Genomic DNA, 12,953 nt, shown 5'->3' with positions numbered 1-12,953 from the left:
GCTATGTCTCTGTACCCAGAGGAGAGTGGCAGATGATATTAGCTATTGATGTTAAATACTAATTGCAGGTGAGATTTTTAGGTTCTTTTCATGATACTTATGTGTCCACTATAAAGAATGATAAACCTGTCACTGGATTGAGTGGAGGTAGACAATTGAGAAGTGATTTAAAAGTTAGCCCAAATAGGACATCAGTCTGTTGTGGAGAAGAAAGAAAGCTGCTTATGCAGAATAAAAAAACCCTACAATTCTTACAGTTTCTCTTTAACTCCTGCCTCTCTCTCCAAGTAACCCAAATGTTGGGCCATCTTTACAGTGGAGTTGAATGGGTGCCAGTTTCACAGACTCTGTTGAGCTGACAAGCAGTGCCTCTGTTCAGTAGACCTTGGACTTTGGCAGGATTGGGGATGTGCAGGTGCAAGACAGGAACCTGGGATACCATGGGCACTTAAGTTCTTTATGTAGAATCATAGAATCGTTAAAGCTGGAAAAGACCTTTAATATCAAGGTCTACCAGCACTACCCAGCACTACCACCGTGTTCACCATTAAGCATAAGTGCCATACCCACAAAATTTTTGATCACTTCCAGGGATGGTGACTCCACCACTTCCCTGGGCAGCCTGTTAAAATGCTCGACAACCGTCTCAGTGAAAAAAATTTCGTAATATCTAACCTAAACCTCCCCTGGTGCAGCTTGATGCCATATAATGCTTTATCAGTTAGATAAAACTATTAATATCTAATTATATAAGCACATTTTAACAGTGATTTTGTTACATTACACTTTCTATGTTATTCTTAAAATGCTCTGCACAGATGACTAATTTTATGTGGAGATTGTTCTAAAATGCTGCTTTTTAGGAATTTGTTCCATACTCTGTACTGTTCTGGTAGGCATTACCTGTATCTATTATTGTATGTAGAGAAGAAATGCAGGATCAAACTGTTGAAACGGTGCCTTTCACGGTGGTATAACGTGGCTTGGATCATAAAAGCAGGAGTAAATTGCTGTAGAAAGCAATGAAGACCTGTCTTGCACAAAGCTAACCAAATGCCATGAGAGAAAAACATGATCTCAGTTCAGCATTTGTTTCCCTACAGGCTGGTCGTCTGGATGAGCACCTGCCCAAGCAAATTCCTTTCACTGTACTTTCTGGAGACAAAAGCTTCCTGGAACTTGAAAACCAATTTAAGATGACCCAGCGGTCAGCTTGCATTCTAAATCCTCACCACATTGAAGGAGACATGATGTGTGCCTTGCTAAACAGCATTTCAGATACCACAAAAGGTAGAAAGTAAATATTAAACACAATTCTTCCAGTAAACTGATAGTTTTTTCCAATAAAAGACTTAAATCCTTATGCTGGTAACACAAGCTGTTGCTTGATGCTTCTTGCATTGTACTGGAATTTCAATGAAATATAGATCATAAAACCAAAACTTGGAGCAAGTTTTGAAACTCGACTTAATTAAGCATTTTTATTCAACATAACAAACTCTATCATCCCTGTATTCTTTATTATAGCGAGACACAAACTGTTGTTTGAGTCAGAACACTCCTTTCTAGTTAAAGAGAAGCTCTTTAGAGTACTCTTGTGTGCACATTTGTCAATTTGTACTCAAATCTACTTAGCTTGATTTGTTCTGGGTCCAAAACAAATGTGACCCTGCTAGAGCATCATTATTTCTCAAAATATTTCTGCCTATTTTAACTCTGATTGTCCTCCTGGCTACTTCCTGTTATTTGACAATTGTCTTCACTGGCACGACTCACACATTCATTGGTTTTATATGGGATAATCAAAGATGACTGAGCCAGCTCATTTTCATGCAAAGGATACCAGAGCTGAGTTTTAATACTTGTCAGTATTTTAAAATATTTTGATATTTTCCTAGAAGACCTGACATTTCTCTGTAGACATGTTATTGCTTTTCCTGGCTCTTGTTTTATTTCTGTAGGGTTGTAAATTGTGGGCATATTACAGAAAGCTGTTTCTGAATTAGCCATAACCTTTTTCTGAAAAAATACACTGCTAGTCCTGATACAGGTTTGTGAGAGCTATCACATTAAGTGGAGTGAATGGTGAAATTGGCATTGATTGAATAAAGGGAAAAAGAAAGATAGGATAATAGTTTCCTGAAAAAAAATTGTTTGTGGTGAGCTGGAATTGATTTATGTGCTTCTGATACAGAAAAGGTGCTTATAGACTTTTCTGGCCACCCCAAGCATTTGCTGATCTAGATTTTTCAGCTGGATAATGGAGATATGATTCCCAGCCAGAATCAGCCATACCAGTAAAATTCCTTGGCGTAATTAATTACAGAATTGTCACTTTTGTTAGTGCAGTTCATTTTCTCAAGGGGGAGGGGTTATCCATAAAGCTACACTTCCCCTGGTATCAGTACAGGCTGGGGGATGAACTGATCGACATCAGCCCTGCTGAGAAGGACTTGGGGGGCACTGGTTAATGAGAGGGTGGACATGAGCTGGCAATGTGTGCTCACAACCCAGAAAGCCAGCTGTATCCTGGGCTGCATCCCAAGAAGCATGGCCATCGGGTCAATGGAGGGGATTCTGCTCTTCTACTCCACACTCCTGAGATCCCACCTGGAGCACTGCGTCCAGTACTGGGGTCTCCAGCACAGGAAGGACATGGACCTGTTGGAGTGAGTCCAGAGAAGGCCACAAACGTGATCAGAGAGCTGGAGCATCTCTTCTAGGAGAAAAGACTGAGAGTTGGATTTCTTAAGCCTGGAGAAGGGAATGCTTCAGGTGACCTAAGTGCAGCCTGTAGGAAGGATGGGGAGGGACATTTTACAAGGTCATAGAGTGATAAGACAAAGGGGAATGGCTTTAAACTGAAAGAGTGTATGTTTAGAATGGGTATTAGGAAGAAAATCTTTACTCTGAGGGTGGTGAAGCACTGAGTGGTGGTTTTCCAGAGAAACTCTGGATTCCCCATCCCTGTAAGCGTTCAAGGCCAGGTTGAATGGGGCTTTGAGCAACTTGGCCTAGTGGAAGGTGTCCCTGCAGAGGACTTAGAATTAGATGATCTTTAACATCCTTTCCAATTCTATGTTTCTATGCATTATTCCATTCCCAGCACAAATGTTTTTTTGTAGAGTATATTGAAATGTCTAGATTGATCTCTTCTAATGTAATTACAGCTGTATAACTGTAAATTAATGTGGATGGCTGTTTTTGCTTTGTGATCTTTGTATATTTTTTGGGAGGAAGAGTTGGAAGAGAGCTGTAAGCAGTTGATTTAGCCGGTACAGGCTTCATTTCTTGTACAGTGTGTTGTGCAACTTAAGATATGAGACAGTGAGGATAGGGGAATGACTGTTTTGCTATATAAGGGTACTCTGGCTCCCTGCCTAGGTAGTTTTGCTGTTATAGCTTTGTTCACCAGTGTATACTGGCTCAGAAGTGATGACTTAGATCTAACCCTTTTCTGTGTATAAATGATACTCAAGTATTTTTTTTTATATATTGATCTTGCTTTTGGAAGTCTCCTAATATAACTATTCTTTCAATGTCCTTTACTAAGTTAATATTTAATTTACTGTTATGGTGATTGGCACTACTCAGGGGCCACAAACCTTAACTTGCTGGGTGGCTGATCACTATGCATTCCACTTAAGTTATTTGTGTGGTCACTATTAAAAAAAATATAATCTTTGAGCAGAAAAGTGATGGAATGGCACATGATTCCTTTGGCTGTTGGGATTCCCTAGCAAACCTGTAAGGAACAGAAATATCTTGAGCTATCCTTGGTCCCCTTTTTCAAGTACAAGTCAATGTCAGCAGGGGGGGGACCCAGACAGCAAGAGCTGCCTTTGTCTCCTCTTCCTGTATTAAAACAAAACATTAGAAAATTCACTTTTGGTAACAGCCCTATATTTGCTGCATAGTGGGATAATGTTGTTACCAAGAGTTTATAAAGTTTGTCTTTAAAAAGATAAAGCTACTGCATAGTACACACAGTGTGTGGCTCAGCAGCATCAGCCATCATTTCCAAGTCTTAGTGTGGCAACACCAGTGCTGGAGGGTTGAGATGGAAAGTTATGCAGTGTATCATAGGCTGGTATAACTTGTTACAGAAATGCAGCTGACTGTAAGGAAATGTAAACAAGAATTGCTTGCTTTGTGACTTTCTCAAGCCTATGGCTATTATTCTGGAGGGAGAAATAAGTTAGAAACACTTAGGAAAGAGAATCATGTTGAAAAATATAAGACCATTGTTGGTATTGGATGAGGTGCAAAATGAAAAACCTGTTTCCCTGAATCACCTTCACAGAGCTATCGTTAGCTTCTGAGCAGCTGGGTTGTGTTTGAATGTGGCAATCTGACAGGTGCATCTTGTGAACCATTTTACCATGTCAGCAGAACTGCTGTGGGAACTGTGGTACGTGTATTCATTTTAAAATAAATAAAAATAAAAGCTCCTGCATATGTTGCAATAGGATATCAACCATACGTTACTTTAGGTGACCCTTGGTTGTAGCAGATGCATGAATTTCCTTTGAGACATGAAAAGAGTAGGCAAGAGATATAATCTTGTTTGTTCTCTTCTGCTGCTAAGCTGCTTGAGTTCATAAGTGCAGAAGGTTTTTGCTTTTATACTGAAGACACAAGACATGATGGGAGCTTAATGCATGTTAATCGAGTGGTTTGGGGAGTGTAGAAGGGAAGAGTTTTCAATGTCTCCCTTTGTAACGAAAAATTTGTAGCATGCAGAAAAACACCATTATTCAATTGTCTGTCTTGACACGATATTATGTGTCTTGAAATTACAGCTTATACTTTTAATGAGCACTGGTCAGTGCTGAGGGCAAAGCTGATGGTAGGTTAGGGGTTGTCATACCTATCTAGGCACTGGCAGGAATGCCACAACTTCTTGGTTGACAAGATATTTTTGTGTAAGTGGATGACTTTAGCTTAACTGTGTTTCTCACAGAAATCCTTTAGTGACTGAGCTCTTATGTGAATCAGACTTTTTAATAATAAGAGGAGCATATTTTCTGGAGTATTTCTTATCCTTTCTTTTGAAGAGCCAGTCTGTCTCATAAGCCTGACAAAAGCAGTAGTGTTGTGATGTAGTGTGTTGTCTGCCAAATAGCCACTGCACCTCTTTCAGTGACCCATAAAGTATGTTTCCACTGTGCTCAAGTGGAGTTGTCAGCCTGCATCTTCAATCTGCTACTATTGCCTGAAGTGTTTAAGTACTACCAAATGCAACTTCTGTGACTTGTTATATTTGGAAGAGCAGGATTTCAGTTCATTTTTATAAATGTTGCTAAGCTTCCTAGCTCCCACTACCCCAAAAATCTTTTGGTTTATATACAGCCTACAAAAGAATTTAAGAGGGTGTAAGAATTACTTTTTAGAAGACATTGAGAGTAGTTGCTTGCCTCTTCCATGGTCAAGATTTTCATGGGTGCTGAGGTCCAATATGAATACATCTGTCCCTAGCCTGTGCTTTTTCCAAACGTTCAGTTAAAACAAACTGCAGATGACTAAAGGTAGGTCACAGCTTCTAGCCCCCACTTCCCAAAGAAACTGAATGTGAAAGGTATGAACATCTGCAGTGTGATGCACCATGAATGAATTATAGTTACTGTAGTAAGAGTCTATTCCTTTATTATAGCAGCCACAGCCTATTGCAGTAGGGAATGATAAGAAAGTCACCCTTCAATTGTAACCTTGTGTTTAGCTACAACAGGAAGTTACTATTGCCTTTGGTATGTCAGTGGCATTTCTTGTGTGCGTCTTTGAATGTATGTATGTGCCCTAGGGAGAAAGCAATATATTGAGACCTAACATAATGAGTCTGAACAATAACTGTAACCAAGTGGATGAAGTGGGAAGACTTCACCAATCAGATAATACAAAGAAATCCTCGAGGTTTAGTTTAATCTTGTTGTGAATTTGAGGTGTCTAAGATGAAGGTTAAATGAAATTCTTAGTGACCATCATGATATTGCCCACAGTTTCCAAGAAGTGGATTTGGAGGAGAGTGAAGGATTGAGAGCTTTATTTTTAGTTGTGCTACACTTGAATGAACAGATGAATGAGCATCTGTAGGGAGATACATAGAGTGAAGCAGGGAGTAGCTGTATTTGCATTTACTGATGATGTTACCTTCATGAAGAAGCAGATTAGAGAAGTAAGTACTAGGAAGGAGTATGTGGGGAGGATCCTCTAGGGGCACACTAAAGAAGGAATAAAGGAAAGGATTCTAGAAGCCAAGGGAACAGTATTTTAAAGGCGATGTAGTTGATCATACCAAACATCATTGCTAACAAGGTAAGGATGAGGTATTGATTGTAAGTTTTTGGCTAAGTAGTTACTAGAATCCTGAATGAGGTAACATATTATATCCTTAAAGTAGCACTAAAACTCCAGACACCTGCTGTAAAAGGAAAAGGGTCAGCGGTTGGAGAGACAGTGAGTTAAGTGTGATGTGAATGTCACAGTACATTGGGATGGAAAAGAGGTAGGTGAGATTGGGAATTACTGAAAAGACTAAGAGAAGGAGCATTGCAGGAGAGAAAAGTGAAGGTGAGGGTGTGAAACTGCACAATGGAATAGACAGAGGTGTGTTGTGTGGCAAGGGAACAGGATGAAGGCTGGGGAAGGGAAATCAAATCCCTAGTGAGACACAGGAACTGGTAAACCTGATGGAAGTTACTAAAGGGATGGTGGTAGCTAGGGAGGTTGCAAGAGAAGAGAATTAGATATAGTGGTAAATTATCCTGAGCTGTGTGGGCAACTAATCCAAATTCAGCCTGTGGCGCTTTGATGGCAGGACAGTGGGTGGCGCTTGCATTCTGTGAATGTTACCAGTCTCTTCCCAGAATAGGTTTCTATGAGAGACTCATAAAATATCAAAAAATCACTGAATTTTCTACCATCTATAGGCTTAATCTTTTTAATCTCTGAGCTTTATATTCCTCCAGAGTTAGCCTTCCTGTTTTCTCGTTCTTGCAGCAGGAATATGCCAGTATATGAGGACAGTAGTGACCAGTAGAATTTCTTTTGAGACAACAGGTATAGTCAGAGGTTGTTAGGTTATGTTTATCTAATAAAATGTACTAGCCAAGAGGGTCTATCTTAAGATCTCTTGGCTCTGAAACTGGGCAACGGATTTTCCTCTGACCCCAGAGGAGTTGGGAGCCTGTAGCATGTGCTGAGCATTTTGACAAGAGAGACAGAATGTGTCTGATTCCTCAAAATTAAACATTCCTCATCAAAAGATGCCAGCAGTGCCAGGAGTATACACTTATGAAGTGTGGGCTGGATGAGAAAACTGAGATGGATTGAAAACTGGCTGAATGGCCAGACTTGGAACATGGTGAGTTCAGATGGGGGCCAGGAACCACCTGTGTACCCCAGGGGTCAGTACTGGGTCTGGTCCTGTTTAATGTCCATTAATGACCTAGATGGTGGGGCAGAGTGTCCCCACAGTAGGTCTGTTGATGACACAAAAATTGGGAGTGGCAGTTCCTACACCAGGGGATTGTGCTGCTATCCACAGGAACCTTGACAGGGAGAAGTGGTCTGACAAGAACCTCATGAAATTCAACAAAGGGCAGTGCAAAGTTCTACACCTGGGGAGGAATAGCCCCAAGCATCAATATATGTTGACCAGGAGTCAACCAGCTGGGAAACAGCTTTGCAGGAAAGAACCTGGGAGTCCTGGTGGACATGAGCCAGCATTGTGCTGTGGTGGCTCAGTACCTTGGGCTGCATTAGGAAGATTGTTGCCAGCAGGTTGAGAGAGGTGATCCTTTCACTCAGTAAGGTCATAACTAACAAATTTGGAGCTCCCCACTACATTGTCTTCCTGGTAATACTCAAAAACTGTCTGGACATAGTCCTGGGCAGCCAGCTAGATGATCCTTGTCCAGCAGGGATGCTGGACAAAATGACCTCCAGAGGTCCCTTCCGACCTCTGCCATTCTGTGACATCACTTGACCAGTCTGGTGGCCTTTTATGATGGAGCAACTGCAATGGTTGACAAGGGAAGGGTGACTGATGTAATCTGCCTAGAGTTCTGTAAGGCGTTGACACAGTCCCAACATGACCTCCCTGTCTCTAAATTGGAGAGACGTGGATTTGATGTTTGGACTTGTTGGTGGATAAAGAATTGGCCGGAGCAGTCTGAGATGTCTTCCAGACTAGAAGATTAAAAGGATGGCTAATAAGGGAGAAGCCATTTGTGAAAAGCCTTTTACGTGGCGCTTTTTCCTCCCTTTCATTAATAATTGTACTGACTGCTCTTTCTGGGGAGTTGGGTGGATTTTTCTTTCTTTTGCTTTGTTTGCTTTGGAAGGTGATGTAAAAAACAGTATTTCTTCTGCCCAGAAATAGTAGGGAGCTCCAGAAGGGGTTCACAGTTAGTCTGGCAAGTGACTGGAGAAGGACCATCTATCTATTTCTGGCATCTTTCAGGGCTGCTGATCACTGTTTGACGCCAGCTGTTGGAGTTTGTATTCCTGGAATTGGGAAAGTCAGTAAGGTTGCTGCTCAAACAGGTTATGTGTCAGGGGTTTCAAAACAAGTTGTGGAAAGTGTACCTGACACTTTGAATACCTAAGTTGAGTAATTTAAAATGCCGGAAGTCACACAGTCAGTAAATTGGATGGCCATACCGGAATGTTCATTGCTGGTTAATGTAATCAGAAGTACATTGATGTACTAATAAATGTGATGACTTTAGGGGAAGTCCTTCTGTTGGTATGACTGTAGAAGACCTGATTGACTGCTAATACTGTAAGACGTCATTAGAGAGACCATCTCCCAAAATAGCAATAGCCTGTAGCAGGAGAATGAATACATAATGTGACTCATTGGCTTACTTTTTAACCTGTATTTTACCGAGGCTCTGTTCAATGGGAGAAAACAACCAACCAAAACAAACCAAAAAACCAAACACTACCATCTTAGGTACACAAATCCCTCCTAGACACTTCAAAATAGAGCTGTCACTCTGGAGCTGGGAACCAGCCTTGTGAAGAGTGTTATTAAGAAAGGGAAATGTGGTGGAGTTTTGGCTGAGCTGGATTGTGATGAATTAGCAGATTAAATTAAGTGTATCAACTTTCTGCTTCTATGAGACTTGAAACAACAACATCTGCTGAATTGCACTGCTCAGTTGAGTTTTAGCATACCATTGTTCAAATGCAGTATTTGGGCAACAAAATACAGCTGCAGTCATGTGTAGGCAGAGACATGCTATAGTACTTCTTCCCATAATTAAATCCTTGATACATTTTGTAGAAAGCGAGTAATGACATTTTTTAATAACTGAATACTAAAAAAAACCCAAAAAACGAAGTGCAGTAGACACAGTAACTTCTGCACCTATTATTTCTTGTTACTGCTTTAAAATAATATAAAATTGAAGCAGTCTGCCTGTAGATTTTGAGGAGAAGGGAAAAAGGAAGCTGAAAAAATGACTCTATCTCTTGAGTTACTTAAACTATACTAGAATGTATATTTTTATCTTGGTATTTTAGTTCATAACAGGTGTACTCTTCAAATCTAACCTTCAGTGTTGTTACAGTAAGAGAAATCAAGAGAGGTTGTTAATGTCTTTATTAGAAACAATGCATAATTTATGTTCTGTTTGTGCATTTAAGGTTCAGACAGCGAAGAGGATGAAGATATGAAACTAACAGTGAAAAGGAGCTTAGAAGAAATAAAAAACCAGGAAGGTCTGTTCATTTTTACTTTTCTGTGTTCAGGAACACTACTAATTTTGGAAGACAGAGAAACTAAGCTTACATTCAGTTTTACAGAAGGTGAACTCTTAGCAATACTGTCTAAACTGTGCTGGGCAGTCATGAGTAGTGAAGAACACTGTGATGAGCTATAAATTAAAATTCTGAACCTGAAAAGTGTGCCAGCAGACTGAAAATCTATTTCACTGGGGTATGACAGAATATTGTGCAATTCAAGACTTGACTGAGTTCACTTTGTACCAGTTTAATATGGCTGTGTTTTCTCAGAGTAGAACTACTGACTAAATAGTTGAACTTCTGAATAAATAATTCAGAATTAGGTATCATATCTCAATAAAGCACTCTGGTCTCCTAAAAGAGCTGTAGATTTATGCAGAAGTTTGAATCAGCAGTAAATCTGTCTGTTCACATCCTATCTTACCTTATTTGAAACTGTTTTCATCCTTTTGCTGTTGTGCTTACTGGTGATGTGTATATGGTATAGTCATGAATTTTTAGTGACAAACCACAGTGCACTTTGAAAATAATTTATTGCTTAAAGGCTTGATTCTGACCTTCCACCTGAGGGAAATAAAACGAACTAAAAAAAACCAAAACAAAAACCAACCAAACAAAAAAACCCAAAACCAAACAAAAAAAAAACCAAAAAAAACAAAACAAAAAAAGATTTGTACAAGCTCAGTGGTAAAATTCAGTTATAAGTTTACCAACTGTTATTAAATACTGTTTTAAATGTTCAACATTCATCTCCAGCACTGAAAGGTGTGCTCACGTCCCCCTAGTACAGGGATAGCATTGGCATTTGGTGCATACAGGAGGTCCCACTTCTGATGCTGCAGTGCTGAAGGCATCTGACCTTATGAAGCAGCCTGGCTTCAGATGAGTCACAGTTTGGACCTTATTCTGGATTTTTGCACAGTCTTACTGGCTAAATGACAACATATTTTAATGCAAGCAGCTGTCTGCAAATGGTTTTCTGCTTTATTGTGGTTTCAAAATTTTTTTTTTGTTTCTGTGACCATGTAGTATTTTTCTTTCAGAAACTCTTTTATTAGCAGTACCGGATTTTACAGGAAAGTCCAGGTGCATGAATATGGCTCTGCTGACATGAGAGGGCATTCATTCATTGATACAATCTCTGTTCCAAATCTCAGCCTTATGTACAACAGCCCAACAATAATTAAAGTTTTAAAATTCTATTTCTTTTGTAATAAGAACAGATGGCTTTTTTTTTTTATAGGATGTGCTTTTGTCCTCCTAAAGCAGAGGAATAATTCAAGAATGACAGCGTGTCTGAAAGCTGCTTTAATTTTTCCAATTTGATTTTAATATTTCCAGTGCATACATGCCTTGTCTAACTTAAGATATTTAATCCACTAACACCAAACAATTAGTGCCCAAACCTACCTAAATGTAGTGCAAAATCGAAGTTTCTTTTTTGAGTATCATGAAAGTTGTTTGAGAGGTTGTTAACAAGTCACATGGTTACAATACAGTCCTTCCCCCCCATCAAAAATGTTACAGTATAGCCCTGATCTAGACTATTCTTACTGTTGATAGTGACTTTTTTTCTACTTGCCTAGCCTTTCTACCAAGAGTGACAACAGTGGTGCCAAGTCAGAATGTAGGTATGGGAATATCTATGGATACGGAACTGGAATGAAAAGATCAAAACCTCTTTGCTTGTTCTCTCTGTGTGTGTGTGTGTGTGTGTGTGTGTGTGTGTGTGTTTTGTTTTAAAGCTTTGTTTATTTTTGTTGGTGCATACACCATATGGGTTCTAATCTTGCTGTTATTTTGACCACTAAATACATAGTTGCATCATGCTCCTAAAGTAATCACTGGGCTGTCCCTAGTTAGTACAGTGGAAAGTTGTAAAGGCATTTTCTATATTTTGAAGTGTTGAAAAGATAGATACAGCAGTAGGGAAAATATGTTCATCTGTTTCTCTGGGGTTTTTTGCTGTCTACTGACATTGCTCACAGAAGTAATTTGTTGCTTTATGTAGTAATATTAAGGTAGTTGTGTTTATGACTAGTTATCAACTAAGTTTGAGATTATAATCTTTTTTTTTTAATCTGTACAGAGCAAGATGTAGAATTGCAAGAAGCTATCAAGAGGAGCCTTGAGGAAATGTAAATGAAGATACTTCAGTATACTAACACCATGTCATCAGAACTGCTTACAGAAATGGAAACTTGTTGATCTACTTACAAGGGTTCAGAAATGCTACTTTAAAAACACATCTGTATCTAAAATAGTTAGATTTATAATCTGATGTTCTCTGTTGTACTGATGAACAGCCAGAGTTTATTCATATTCACTGCACTATATTGTGTATGATAAAAATAAATTTTTAAGCCTTTGCATATTTGTTTCTAATAGGTGATGACTAAGCCTCTCCAATCTATCTGTATAAGTTGTTGCCTAATTAGTAGGCTGGTCTTACTAGGTATTTTGGGGCTCCTGGTTCTTTTTTTTTTTTTCTTAATTGTCCTTGTATTTAATTTCTCTGTCACAAAATGTCATTGTCTTTATTTACTTTTTCATGTGATCTTTGCAACAGATAAAAATAGTAAACTCAAGTTATCTCAGATTTGCCTAGCTAATCTTGTTATAAAGAGAAGCTTAGATCACAGATTTATATTGAACATATGGCCTAACTAACATATGCCTGTGACCAGTCTCAGTTCATAGACCATAATTTTGTGTCTCATAATTTTTTAAATGTCAGAGTCAGGACCACAGGCTGTACAGTTAGTTTGCAAGCTTTATTTTTTCAGTAGTAGCATGGTAGAGTGTTGGATTTGATGGCTTCAAGTTCGACGAGTTCAGTTCCTCTCCTTGATCTGAAGCAGGAACAACTTTTGAAGGGAACTTCCTAGTTTCTGTTTGGAATAGATTTGAGAGAATTTAAACTGTATTATTTTTATATACTGTGGTCTTAGCTCCCTTCTGTTCATGAAGAGGTGGCCTTGGATAAATTTATGTAAATCTGCTAATTATTTTTGTACTGTCCTTATTTTAGGTGAGATTATTTCTGTGTTTAAAATTATCTGTCATCTTTCTCTTTTTTGTTTAAAAATACCTATGCAAACTGTCCAGCTTTACTAGCCTGTTATATTTCAGTTAATGATTGTTGTCAGTCAGTAAGAAATCTCAATGTAATAAAAGGCCAGCTTAATTCTTCTTTTAGTATT

At 38.9% G+C, this 12,953-nt stretch overlaps 1 protein-coding gene across 7 annotated transcripts in view; it reads left to right on the top strand.

The window, feature by feature from the left end:
* Window positions 1–12,953, top strand: part of LOC103755354 (E3 SUMO-protein ligase ZNF451) — a 38,353-nt gene extending 25,400 nt beyond the window's left edge. For 5 of the 7 annotated variants that reach the window (XM_018078127.2, XM_018078120.2, XM_018078124.3 and 2 more), the window contains 4 exons: window positions 1,104–1,290; window positions 9,652–9,726; window positions 11,337–11,381; window positions 11,840–12,953. In XM_018078127.2, coding sequence (XP_017933616.2) covers window positions 1,104–1,290; window positions 9,652–9,726; window positions 11,337–11,381; window positions 11,840–11,892 — 360 coding nt within the window. In that variant the 3' untranslated portion in view covers window positions 11,893–12,953. The remainder of the gene's footprint in view (window positions 1–1,103; window positions 1,291–9,651; window positions 9,727–11,336; window positions 11,382–11,839) is intronic. The other 2 variants (XM_018078122.2, XM_018078121.2) reach the window with 2 other exon arrangements.

Source organism: Manacus vitellinus, unplaced genomic scaffold, assembly GCF_001715985.3.
Source record: "Manacus vitellinus isolate BGI_N305 unplaced genomic scaffold, ASM171598v3 scaffold_4_pilon, whole genome shotgun sequence".
NCBI lineage: Eukaryota > Metazoa > Chordata > Aves > Passeriformes > Pipridae > Manacus > Manacus vitellinus.
Note: the sequence above shows the minus strand (reverse complement) of the source record. Positions and strands in the feature narration are given on the sequence as shown.